This window comes from Macaca mulatta, chromosome 9, assembly GCF_049350105.2.
Source record: "Macaca mulatta isolate MMU2019108-1 chromosome 9, T2T-MMU8v2.0, whole genome shotgun sequence".
Lineage (NCBI taxonomy): Eukaryota > Metazoa > Chordata > Mammalia > Primates > Cercopithecidae > Macaca > Macaca mulatta.
The window spans coordinates 125,353,325-125,367,769 of record NC_133414.1 but is presented as its reverse complement, the minus strand read 5'-3'; the positions used below and the strand labels follow the sequence as shown (position 1 = coordinate 125,367,769).

The following is a 14,445-nucleotide window of genomic DNA, read 5'->3' as shown; positions in this document are numbered from 1 at the left end:
GGTTTTGCCAAGGTTTGTGGGGAATAGAAAGTTTTAGGTGAGTTGGTTTGACTTTTGTAATTTCCTAAAGACATTTGACATCAGAAGCTTCTGGGGCTCCAGACGTCTGGGTCTCTGTGGCATGACCCAGCGTGAGGCAAGATGCCGAGAGAACAGACATTGCTCATTCTGCAGCCCTCTGCAGATAATTAGCACAGCTAAGAAGCAAACAAATTCCTGCCTACCGCTCTATCTACGTGGCTCTCGTGGAAGTCTGGGAGAAAGGGCCTTTTTCTTTCTCAATTGAGGCACGTGGAGGTGACTGGGGAGAGAGGCAGGGAAGATGAAAACGCTGTCTTGTGAAGCCACACCGTGACATGCTCTGTGAACTTCTGATTTGCAAATGAAATTTCTCCCACAGACAATGCAGGCAGCATCAAGCCCTGATTGAAGACACAACTCAGGAAAGTCTCCAAGTCAGACTTGGAAAAACCTCCAGCCACTGAAGGCAGAAGGCAGAGCTGGAAATAATGAACCACATTAACTAAGAAATCACAAAAGCCATCTCTATTAGACAGCTGTGCAGGTCAAAAGGAAACCAGACAGGAGACATCAAGAGGAAACTCAAGCTCCCAGGATAATTGCAGTGCAATTAATCCAGGGTGAGTCACGGCCCTGGTGAAAGTGGGATCCTGCTGCAGTTAGGAGGGAGAGGGTGCTGGGACCATCCCTGGCTCTGTCAGCAGCAATTCTCCTTCCTCACCATCTGTGGCACCCAAGGAAACCGCTTCAGGAAGTACGTCACTAAGATGACGTCGCTACAAAAGAACCCAGAAATATCAACCCAGAAAGTGCATCTCCTAGACACCTGGAAATTGTCTTAAAAGCCCATCCCAGTTCTTAGGCCCACTGGGGCTCTGCCAGTTACTTGAAGTGACAGCAAAAGGGCAGGTAAGGGCGAAATGACAGGCAATGAGTGCCTGCAGAGTGCTGGATGTGATGCTCTCCTTTCCATAACCCTATGAGCTAAGTATTTCTATCCCCATTTCATAAATGTGGAAACTGAACCTCAGGTTAAAGAAGAGCAAGCCAGGAGGAAAACACCAGGAAGCAGAGGTCAAGGTTGAGGGTGGGGCATGAGAGGGGACAGAACACTAATTAATCTACGAAAAGTCCCCCACATTCTCCTTGCATCTTCCTTGGCCCTTTTCCCCTCTGAATCCTGGACCTCAAGAAAGGCAGAGGTCCCTCTAAGACCTATATTCAAGTCACAGGCAAGATGAAGCAATGCTTCATCCCTCTAAGCACCCAACACATGCACCAAACCACAGAGAATGGCAATGCTCCGATTATGGAGTGCATCTATCAACAGGGAAGCATGATACACAGGCATCCTCAGGAAGACTCTGGACCAGCAGGTAGTCCCAATGAGGGAGGCAGCCACAAACCATGCTTTGAAAAATGCAATCATAGAACTTTTAATTCCTTGAACTGAAAGTGTGCTAGTTGGTGTTATTAAGCATTTATCCCTCCTCACCCAGGAGTATCTGTGGCGGTCTGAGAACTTTCTGGCATCCAGAAGGGCAAAAGCAGGCCAGTCAAGTGTCCAATGACCACTTCTCTCATGTCAGTGTCCCTATAGGAAATGGTATTGGAGCTGCCTGGTACCTGCTTTCAATAGCCAATTGTCACATATTTAGAAATTTGCAAACTGGTTATTAAATCTTAGCAGCTTGAAATCTCCATGGTGGGCACTAATTACACCACAATAATTGGCAAACACTAAAAATCAAGGCTACACACACACACACACACACACACACACACACACACACACACACAGAACCAGTTTACTGGTTGCAAGTGACAGAAAGTCTAATCAAACCATCGTGAGTAAGAAGGGAGGCTTACTTGTTGTCATAACTAGAAAGTCCACGAGTAGAACTGTTTAATTTAGAGACAGCTGGATCCAAAAGCTTAAAAGATACCATTCAATCTTTGTCGCTTTCTCCATATTTCAGTTCTGCCTTTCTCTGTGTTGGCTTTAATCTGCAGACAGACTTTCTCTATGTGGCAAGGAAGATGGTAACTACCTGCCCTGTATCCACATTGACCCAACCTGTAAAACTCTAGGGGGAAAAAATCATTCTCCTGTTGGCTCTAAAGAAAAGTCCTGAGTGGATTCTGATTAACGTTCTGTCATATGCCCATCCCTGAACTAGTCACTGAGACAAAGGAGAAGGAAGACTCTAATTGGCCAGCAAGGATCATGTGTCCTGCCCTGAGAGGGGGAGGTAGCCACCATGATGGACATTGGGTGATTTTAGACAACCAAGAGCTGGCCAAGCGCAGTGGCTCACACCTGTAATCCCAGCACGTTGGGAGGCTAAGGTGGGCAGATCACCTGAGGTCAGGAGTTCGAGACCAGCCTGGCCAACATGGAGAAACCCCGTCTCTACTAAAAATACAATAATTAACTGGGTGTGGTGGTAGATGCCTATAATCCTAGCTACTCAGGACACTGAGGCAGGAGAATCCCTTGAACCCAGGAGGTGGAGGTTACAGTGAGCTGAGATCACACCACTGCATTCCAGCCTGGGTAACAGAGAGAAACTCCATCTCAAATCAATCAGTCATAAAAAACCAAGAGCCAGGGATTGATATTTGAGCAACCTCTCTGACTTAGTGAGGCAATGGACAGCAACGCCTTCTGAAATGAAAGGTTTTGCTTAGCCCCTCAGTGCACTGGAGCGTGAGAAAGATGGAGGGAGTCTGCGGGAATGAGGCAATGAAGAAAGCTCATGCACAAGGACTTAATCATTGTCAATGCAATCATGGGAAAATGGTAAACATAGGGTATCAGAGTCAGAAAGCCCTGGGTAACATTGGCTACCACCACATGACTAGTCGTAAGGATTCAGTAAAATCCCCAGGAACAGAGCTAAGCAGATGTGAGGCATGTTGTGAATGCCTAGTATGTAGTAGCCACCATCGTTATTACCTCTATCTATCCGTGTGGCCTCAGATTCCTCAGCTATACAAAGAAAATGATGACAATGAGACCTACTTTGTAGGATTATTATGAGGTTCTGCAATGCTGTAGTACAGAACCTGGCCTATCGCGGTTATGCCATATAACGGTAACTAGCTTGATAAGGTGGAAATATTATTTTTCAAGATGCCCTTGCTCTTGCCTCAGCTCTTTCTTTGAATCGTCAAAATACATTCTTGACATTGTTCTTCCTTTCCTCTGAGTGTATTAAGAAATAGTCAAGGAAATAAGACAATCATTTTGTCTCCAAAAAGAACCTTCTGGAAATGTGTCACTCCAGCAGTTTTTCCAGAGTAGGTGGGTTTCATTGAAGGGAAGTCAGATATTTGCAAATATTTTCTCTCATGCTGATTTCCTAAGAAAATCGTACAAGTTCCTTAAAAGGTAAGAAAAAAATCCTCCATCTCTCTAACTTCAAAAAAGACATTGAAGGAGATATTAGTGAGGTACACAAGATCTTTAGCAGAGTAGATAATATCAATTGCATATTGCTGCTACTTTTGATATTACGTCAATGACAGGAGTGGGGGCAGAAGTAATAGTTCAGAAAAAAAAAAACAACAAATACAGAAGAGACAGACAGGAAGAGCTTTGCCACTCAAAGAATGATAAATGTTTGCAAGGGCGTACTGGGCAAGGCTGGTGAGGTAAAGACAGTGGGTTCGTTCAAGTAGCAATTAGATGCTATCCTGGGGGAAACACTGTATTCAACAGAGAAGCATCAATGTGGTGGATGGCTTTTCATGCTCCTAATACTGCCTATGTTCTTTTCCTACTCTTGAGGGTCTGCAGTCCCAGCAGAATCAGTGAACACAGAAATTAGGCCCAGCAGTATGCTCTGAGAAACTGGGCCAACAGAAATAATGCCATTCAGATAGGACCACAATTTGCAATGCTCGGCCATAACATCCATTTCATTCCCATTGTCTCTTAGGTCTTGAGAGACAAGGATGATGCCAGGGCAGAAAGTGAAGACAATTACATCCTCAGATCCCCATTAATTATGCTCAGCTCTGCTCAATTATGCCAATGAAGACTGACTGCTGTATTCCTAGGTTGGGGAATTCAATGTCATATACAAATTGGGTATGAGAGTATCCTAAATAGGAAAGGCCACTGGCCAAGTGCCAGAGCTTTTCTTCCTGAAAGTCCATCCTGATCTTTGCCTATCCCAGTTTCAGGGAACTTCATTTCTGTGCCACTTTCCCAACATGAGTAAAAGACAATGTTTTCAGATATTTTCAAAGACACATACTTTCTAGAATCCATTTGTACCGTAGTATTTCACATGTCTACTTTTAAGGTCTTTTAAGTTTTGTGTCAAAGACACAATTCAAGTTTACAATACAGCTTCTTTATTTCAACGCTGAGATAAGGTGTTAGCAGAGTGCTGTCTCCCAAATCCCATGCCCAAGTCATATTTTAAAAGAATGGGCAGGTGCACATAGATCCTTGAACATAAAGGAAAAGAGAGTTAAGGATTGTCAAATGTTTGAGAGGTACCAATCTCAAACATAAGAACTAAAACTAAGGCAAGAGAAAAACATTTTAGAATTTGTGTAATTAAAATTTGCAAAAAAAAAAAAAGAAATATTGGGAATCAAAATTTTGGCCACAAATATAATTAATATGTAGGCTGAAAAACAGTGTGAAACAGATGCAGAGCAACTTAATCATTTAGAAAACTGAGAGGACCTATTTGTGTGGAATCCAGTGTAAAATGATTATGAGCTCAAAATAGGGCAGAAAACTGGTTGCTGTTTTTGCTGATTTCATCTAGTAGGATTGTTGTTTCAGATTTTATCTAATAGAATTTTTAGATGGAAAGAATGAAAGGACAGCACTGAAAATAAATGGTATTTTATTTAATACAATTTATAAATTGTGCAAAATAAATTGTATTTTAATAGAAAAAATTTTGTAGACCTGATCTTGCATATTTATGGGACCTACTAAGTTTGTAGAAAAATAAGATGACTTTAAGCTAAACACATGATACAAAACTTCATAAAACTGAGGATAGAATGAAAAATCCTAGAAGCTTTCAGGTATGAAAAAAATTATCTATCAAAAAATAAGAAAAAAATGGAATCAGACTTGTAAATAACACACTGATAGAAAAAACAAAGCAATATCTTACATTTCTGAGAGAAAATAATTTTTTTACTACAGTCTCATATCTACTCAAATTACATTCACCTGGGAGGACAAAATAAATATTTTGTCTGACATTCAGAAAGTCATAAACGTTATCACATTTATATTCTCTTATTCTGTGAAATAATCACTTCAGCAGAAACAAAAGCAACATGAGCAAGGAGCCAGGCACTGTGGCTCACACATGTAATCGCAGCTACTCAGGAGGCTGATGCAGTAGAATTGCTTGAGACCAGGATTTCAAGAATAGCCTGGGCAACATAGCAAGACTCTGTCTCTAAAAGATAAAAAATAAAAATAACATTAGCCAGGTATGGCGGCATGTACCTGTAGTCCCAGTTACTCAGGAGACTGAGGCAGGAGGATCACTTGAGCCCAGGAGTTTGAGGCTACAGTAAGCAGCCATGATTGCACAACTGCTCTCCAGCCTGGGGACAAAGCAAGACCCCATCTCAGAAAAAAAAAAATAAGCAAGGAGTATACGAGGAATTCAAAACATGGTGTTAATATATTGTTAAATACAAATAACTTCTGTGCATAATGAAATGTATAAAAATTAATCATATTTGGAAAAATCTCAAATCATACCAACTTGAAAACATGATGGGATGGGGAGGGAGGACAATGAAAACAAGCTAAGGTTAATTAATAAAAGCAAGCTAAGATTATATATATATAAGCAATTAACAAAAGCAAGCTAAGATTAATAAAAGATATATATGAGATTAATAAAAGATAAGATTAATATAAAAGATTAATAAAAGATATATAAAAGCAATTAATAAAGCAAGCTAAGATTGTGTGTGTGTGTGTGTGTACTAACTAGACATTAACAGAGAAAAGGATAAATGATGTGTGTAAAAAGTGTGGGGAGGGTCTCTGGTAATGAGTAGCTCGCATTGGTATAAACTCCTTCAGATACCATATGTAAGCTCAACAAAATATATAAAACAATTTTCTGAAGAAAGTGGAGAGGAACCAAAAGCAGGCAGAAACTGAAAGAGGATCAACACCTAGAAAAAAAGGAGCAACAATGGGTGAGTTTCCCATTTTTATAGCTCTGCACCTGAAGACAGACAGTGAGAGGTAGGGCAACTGAAACTTGGGTTGAAACCCATAGTTTCACTGGCTCAAAGATCTAGGGGACAGAATTTGTCCACAGAAGCTAAAGAATGAGAAGTAAAGTCTCAGAAAGAAAAGAGCCAGAGAAGAGGAGCCTCAAGTCTATAAATAAACTATGCTGACTAACTTGAATTATGCAAGCACGAGGAAGACTCCAAGAAGTCTAGCTAAGCCAACAACCACAGGGGACCTAGAGTTTGAAGTTCGAGTTAATCAAGTTAAAGGTCTGCTAAAGCAAAAAATGTCTGTGTACTTCAGAAGATTATAACAACCTTCAAAGTCTCTAAAATGTATCATTTAAAATGTCCAGGACACACACAAAATTACTAGACATGTGAAGAAACAGGAAAATGTGGTTCATATCCAAATGAAAAGGCAATCAAGAAAGGTCTTTTGCAAGATGAACCCGATATAAACATTATCAAACAAGGACTTTAAAGTAGCTTTTGTAACTATGCCCAAAGGCGTAATGGAAAATATCTTCATATGAATAAACAAAAGCAAGAAATCTCAGCTGAGGAATAGAACGATAAAAAAAGAGACGAGTAGAAATACTATAACTGAAAAAAAACTAGTTTCTTAAAATGGGATTAATATTAGATTGAATATGGTAAAAAGAATAGTCAGTTAACTTGAAAATAGAGTAAAAAATGATGGAATCAGAAGAACAAAAAGATCGTTAAATGAGCAGAGATAAAGAGATCTGCAGGACACTATCAAATATGTAATATCACATGATTGAATTCTCAGAAGGAGCAGGTAGAAAGAATGGGGCAGGAGAAAAATGTGCAGTAATAATAACCAGGTTTTTTTCCAAATGTGGTGATAAATATAAGTTTACACCTACAAGCTCAGCAAATCTCAAGAGGAATAAATACAAATAAGAATCACACGGGCACCTTACAATCAAACTAATGGGAAACAAACATAAAGAAAAATTGAAAGCAGCCTGACTTAAATGACACATTAAACAGAAAGAAATAATACAAATTACTCCAGACAGCAGAAAATGTGGAGGCCAAAAGACAGTGGGAAAATATCTTTAAAGTATAGAAAAGAGGAAATTGTCACCCAGAATTCTATATCTAGAAAAATACCTTTCAAGAATGAAGGTAAAATAAATACTCTTCTGATAAATAGAAACTAAAACAACACATCACCAGCAGAGTTGAGCTACGAGAAATGCTAAAGGAAATTTTGAGGGTAAAGGGAAATTTGGAACATCAGGAAAGAATGAAGAGCATCAGAAGGAGTAAATATTGGGTAACATGAAATACTGTTTTTCTTAATTTCTTTAAAGTACATGCACCTGTTTTAAGCAAAAAATAAAACATAAATTGTGGAAGTTATAACACAAGTAAACATAATACATTTACTGTATTAGCCTGTTTCTGTTTCTGTTTCTATAAGAAATACCTGAAGCTGGGTAATTTATAAAGAAAAGAGGTTTACTTGGCCCAAGAATCTGCAGACTGGATAAGAAATATGGTGGGGGCGGGGTGGGCAGGGCACCAACATCTACTTCTAATGAGATTCCCAAGCTGCTACCGCTCATGGCAGAAGGGAAAGATGAGGCTGGTGTGTGTAGATATCACATGGTGAGAGAGAAAACAAGAGAGCAAAGAGGTTGGTGCCGGACTGTTTTAAACAACTATCTTTTTTAGGAACTAACAGAACAAGAACTCTCACACATTACCATGAGATGGCACCGAGCCATTCATGAGGGATCTGCCCCCATGACCCAAAAACCTCCCACTAGGACCACCTCCAACATTGGAGATCAAATTTCAACATGAGATTTGGAGGGGTCAAACAAACCAAACCATGGCCACAACTATAATATAATGTGTGGAGGCTTAACAGACCTATGCATTTACCAAATTCTTAAGTTTTATGTGAAGTGGTATAATCTGAAAGTTAGGTAGATTGGGAAAAGATAGGGAAATATGTTGTAATCCTTACAGCTACCTCTTAAAACAAAACTAATTCAAATATATAATAATAAAAATAACATGGAATTCTTAAAATATTCAATAAATCCAAAAGAGGGCCAGAAATGAGCAATAAACAAAAAACTAGATGAGGTAAACAAATAGAAAAATGGTAAAACAAAATTCAGTCATATAATAAATTATATTAAATGTAAGTGGACTAAATACTCTAATTAAAAGACAAGATCATGAAAATAATAACAAAGCAAGGCTCAACTATATGCACTCAGTAAGAGACATACTTTAAATATAAAGACCCAGGTAGCTGAAAGAAGATAGATAGAAAAAGATGTGTTATGCAAATATCAGGCATAAGACGCTTAGAGTTATTATGTTATCATGAGATAAAATAGACATCAAGAACACAAAATTTATGGGAGATAAAGAGGATTTCCCAATGTGAAAAGGAACAATTTGTCAGGAAGACAAAACAATGATAAGTATAGATTTTTCTGATAACAGAGCTTCAAAAATCTATAAAGCAAAAAAGATTTACACAGTCAAATTTACAATCATGGTTGGAGATTTAATATAGCTTTCTCTCTGCCATCTTATTTATTATTGTTAGAAAAACTAGATAGGTAATGAGACATAAATTTCTGAGTAACAGTGTCAACCACGTTAGCCTAATTGACATTCAAAGAACACTATGCCCAGCAACAGAATACATATCATTTTTAAGGGCACGTGACCTGTTCACCACAATAGACCATATGCTGGAGGTAAAACAAGTTTCAATAAAATTAAAGGATTGAAATCATACAGAGTGTATGATCTGATCACAATAGAATTGAAAATCAAAAACCAAAGAGATCCAGTAAAATTCCAAAATATTTAGAAATTAAATAACATACTTCTAACAACTTAATGGATCAAAGATATGGTATAATAAAACAAGTAGGTATTTGGTCATTGTTCCCAGAGCACAGAGCTCCTGTAACAGTTGTAATTTACAGTCTTTTGTAAGTTAATGAGGTGACTCATGGAGGGAGAGCCTTAGACGATTTCAAGATGAAAGCCAGTCAATAGAAAAATGAACCACAGGATTAGAGTTAGAACTTTCAGCCTCATTCCCCAAACTCCAGAGAGGGGAGAGGGGCTGGAAATTGAGTTAAATTAACTATGGCCAATGATTCAATCAATGAAGTCTATGTAAGAGGCTTCCATATAAACCCCTAAAATGATAGGGTTTAGAAACAAAGTTCTATGTTTCTCCCATCCCCATCCTGTACCTTGCTGTATGCATTTCTTCCATTTAGTTGTTCTTGAGTTATATTCTTTATCATAAACTGGTAAACATAACAAAGCACTTTCCTGAATTCTGTGAGTTCTAGCTAATTATCAAACCTGAGGCATGAGTCATGGGAACCACTGAATTTGTGACTATAAATTCTCATGAAGAGAAGTGTGGGCAGCTTGGGGACCCCATTTTTAGCTAGCATCTGAAGTGAGGGCAATCTTGCAGAACTGAGCCCTTGACCTGTGAGATCTGGACTAACCCTGGTTAGTTAGTATAGTTAGTGTCCATATAGAATCAAAGTGTATTATTGGACACCCATTTGGTGTCAGCGAATTGAAGAACTGGTTGCTGCTGGGAAAATACATGCATTTGGTATCAGAAAAAAAACACAAAAGGAAATTAGAAAATATTTTGAACTGATAATAAATTTACAACATGTGCAAAAACGTGGGCTGTCACTAAAGCACTACTGTACTAGTTTCCTTTTGCTGCTGTAACAAATTACCACAAACTAAGTATCTTAGTTCCATTTTGTGTTGCTATAACAGAATACCATGGACTGAGTAATGTATAATAAACAGAAATTTATTGGCTCACAATTCTGGAAGCTAGCAAGTCCAAGATTGAGGGACTGGATCTGCAAGGGCCTTCTTACTGCATTATCCCAGGGTGGAAAGACAGAGACAGTGAGAGAGAAACAAGACGGGGCCAAATTTATCCTTTTATAATGAACCCACTCTCATAATAACATTAATCCACATTAATGGCCATTCTCCCATGGCCTAAACACCTCTTATTAGGACCCACGTTCTGACACTGTTGCATTGGTAATTACGTTTCCAACACATGCTTTGTGAGGAACACATTCAAACCGTACCACTGGGTTGCTTTTGAAACACACACACACACTAATGTGTGCTTTTACAGTTCTGGAGATCAGAATTCTTAAATCAGTTGTACTGGACTAAAGTCAAGGTGTCAGCAGGGCTGCTTCCTTCAAGAAGTTCTGAAGAATCAATTCTCTTGCCTTTTTCCACTTCCAGTGGAAGCCTGTACTTCTTGGCTTGTGGCCCCTTCCTCCATTTTCAAAGTGTATCACTCCAGTCTCTGCTTCATCACAATGCATTCTGCTCTGACTCTTCATGCTTCCCTAAGGATCATTGTAATTACATGAAGCCCACCTCGATAATCCAGAATAATATCCTCATTTCAAAATCTTTAATTTAATTACATACTCAAAGTTTCTTTTGCCATATAAGATATGCACAAATTCCAGGGATTAGGATGTGAAAACATTTGGAGAAGTCATTATTCAGCCTATCACAAGTGCTTAGAGGAAAATTTATAGCATTACATGCTTACTTTAGAAAAAGAAAAAAAAAAAACAAAAGCCTGAGCATGGTGGCTCATACCTGTAATCCCAGTGCTGTGGGAGTCTGAGGCAGGAGGAATTGCTTGAGCCACAGGTTCAAGACCAACCTGGTCAACATAGCAAAACTCAGTCTCTACAAAAATAATAATAATAATAATAATAATAAATAATAAATAATAATAAGTTAGCCAGGCATGGTGATACATGGCTGCAGTCCCAGCCACTCAGGAGACCAAGATAGGAGGATATCTTGAGCCCAAGAGTTTGAGACTACAGTGAGCTATAATTATGCCACTGTACTCAAGCCTGGGTGACAGAGTGAGATCCTGTAAGAAAAAGAAAGGAGAGGAGAGGGGAGGGAAGGGGAGAAAGAAAAAGAGAAAGAAGGGAGGGAGGGAAGAAGGAAGGAAGGGAAAGGTCTAAAATCAGTGACCTGATTTCTACTTTAAGAAGCTAGGAAAGAAAGAAATTACAGTAAATCCAAAGTAAGTAGAAGGAAGAAAATAATAAATATATGGACAGAAATCAATAAAAATAAACAACAAAGAAACAATAGAGAAAATTAACAAAAGTTAACCCTTTAAAAGCTCAACAAAGTTAGTATCTTTCTAGCTGTACTGAGCAGGAAAAAAAGAGAAACAATACATATTACTAATAGCAGGAATGAAAACGGGAATATCACTACAGATTCTACAGACATTAAAAGAATAATAAAGAACTTTTATCAAATATTGTGCACAAATTTTTTTTGAAAACTTAGATAAAATACAAAAATTTCTTTTAAAAATTTATCAAAATGGACACAAGAATAGAAAATCTAATATTTTTATCCTTCATTCTGTTAATGAATCACGTAGTATCATGTTAATTGATTTGCATGTATTCAATCATTCTTGCATTCCAGGGATAAATTCCACTTGTTCATGGTATAAGATCTTTTTAAGGTACTGTTGAATTTGGTTTGCTAATATTTTGTTGGAGATTTTTACATTCATATTCATCAGGGATACTGACCGGCAGTTTTCCTGTGGTCTCTTTCTCTGACTTTGGTATCAGGGTGATGCTGGTCCCATAAAATGAGTTTGGAAGTGTCCTCTACTGTTTTATTTTCTGGACGAGATTAAGAAGAATTTGTATCAATTTTTAGATGTTTGGTAGTATTCATCTCTTAAGCCATCTGGTCCTGGGTTTGTATTTCTTGGGAGATTTTTTTATTCCTGATTCAATTTCCCTATTTGTTATTAATCTATTTAGGCTATTTCTTCTTCATTCAGTCTTGTGAGGTTGTAGGTTTTTAGGATATCCATTACTTCTAGGCTGTCTAATTTGGTGGTATATAATTGTTCTTATAGTCCCTTATGGTCTTTTTAACATCTATTGCATCAATTGTAATGTCTTTTCTTTTCTTTCTGATTTTACTTATTTGAGTCTTCTCTCATTTTTTTCTTAGTTAAGGGTTTGTTGATTTTATCTTTTCAAAAAACCAATTCTTACTTCTGTTGATTGTTTTCTGTTCTCTATTTTACTTATTTCTATATAATCTTTATTATCTCTTCCTTCAGCTAAATTTGGACTTAGTTTCTTCTTCTTTTTCTAATTCCGTAACGGTAAAGTTAGGTTGTGTCATTGAGATCTTTCTTCTTTTATAATTTAAGCATTTATCAGTACTTCCCTCTTAGTATGCTTCTGCTGTATCCCGTGAATGTGGCTATGCTGTAATTTCATTTGTCTTGCGGTTATTTTCTAATTGATTTCTTCTTTGACTCAATAGTTCAATAACATGTTGTTTAATTCCCATGTATTTGTGAATTTTCTTGTTTTTCTTTTGTTACTGGTTTCTAGTTTCATTCCATTGTGGTCAGAAAAGATACTTAAAGTGATTTCCATTTTCTTAAGACTTTTAAGACTTGTTTTGTGACCTAGCACATGATCTGTCCTGGAAAATGTTTCATGTGTGCTTGAGAACAATGTACATCCTTTTGCTGCTGGATAGAACATTCTGTGTATGTCTATGAAGTCCATTTGGTCTACAGTGTTATTTAAGTCTACTATGTCCTCACTGATATTCTGTCTGGATCACCTATCCATTATTAAAAGTGGAGTATTAAAGTCTCCTGCTATTCTTGTACTGCTGCATATTTTTCCCTTTATCAGTGTTTGCCCCATCTATGTGCATGCTCTGATGTTGGGTACATATATTTTTTTAATTTGTATATCTTCCTATTGAATTGACACTTTTTTAATGTAATGATCTTTATCGTTTTTTGTATTTTTTAACATAAAGTCTGCTTTGTCTAAAAGTCACCATCCCTGCTGTCTTTTGGTTACCATTTGCATTAAATCGTATTTTTTTCATCCCTTTACTTTCAGCCTATGTGTGTACTTAAATCTAGAGTGAGCCTCTTGTAGACAGCATATTGTTGGTCTATTTTTTTTTTTTTTGAGTTTAAATGCATTTTATTTTTAGACAAACTACACGACATGTTTTTCTTAAAAACAATGCCTCCACTCCAAATAAATCACGGTCAAAATAAATGAAGAGCTCAAGATGACATCAGTCCCATTTGTCTTAAGTCCTGGTGTTGTGTGGATGACAAGCAGAAGCCAGTTATGATGACAGGTGATAGGTCCAAAGTGATTGCCAAATTTGTTAACATTTTTCCATTTCTAAACCATCCTTAAAGAAAATCATATATGGGGTCACACCATCCTCACGGTAGTCCAGTAGAGCAACCATGCCATCTGGATTCATGTTTTCACCAATGAAGAACTGGTAGTTTTTGAAATTAGCAAGGATGTGCTTGATTTGTTCTGCAGCCCCTGTCATAAAAGGTTTTACTCTTTCTGGTCTCTGTTCTTCAAGTTTACCTTTGATTGATTTTATGTAATCTTTGATGTACTTCTTATAGGCTTCTTTTGTGAAACTTGTTTCCTGCAGATGATGGTTCATGACAATATCAACACCAGTGATTACTGTGCTTTCGGTACCTTCGCCCTCGGGGCCTTCAGCGGAGGCATTTCCACGAATGAGCGAGTCATCAATGTTACCTTCTGTCCTACTGACCATCTTCCCCTCCACGTCCAGGCACAGCCCGTCCATGATCTCCTGGATCTTGTAGATGTCGCAGAACATCTCATCGTGGCTGATGAGGTCCCGGTAGATAATAATGATGGCGACTGAAGGGAGACGACGGCTGCACGGTGCAGCCGGAGCGGCACTCAGTGGGAGTGGGGAGCGGGCGGAAAAGTGATCTTATTTATTCAGCCACTTTATATCTTTTGACTGATGAGTTTAATTCATTAACATTTAAAGTAATTATCAATAGGTAAACACTTATCATTGCCATTTTGTTAGTTGTTTTCTGTTTTGTTGTTCTTTTATTCCACTCTTCCTCTCTTGCTATCTTCCTTTGTGATTTGAAGATTTTTGTAGTGATATACTTTGATGCGTTTCTCTTTATCTTATTTGTACCTACTGTAGGTTTTTTCTTTTTTTCATGAGGCTTAACTAAAACTTCTTATAGTTATAACA

The 14,445-nt window shown here is 37.8% G+C and overlaps 1 protein-coding gene across 1 annotated transcript; it reads right to left on the bottom strand.

The window, feature by feature from the left end:
- Positions 1-13,341: 13,341 nt before the first annotated feature.
- LOC702001 (translationally-controlled tumor protein-like) lies at positions 13,342-14,161 on the bottom strand. Its single transcript, XM_077947536.1, has one exon. It carries the CDS (start codon positions 14,044-14,046, stop codon positions 13,564-13,566), a length of 483 nt encoding a protein of 160 aa, XP_077803662.1. The 5' UTR covers positions 14,047-14,161; the 3' UTR covers positions 13,342-13,563.
- Between the last annotated feature and the right edge of the window lie 284 nt (positions 14,162-14,445).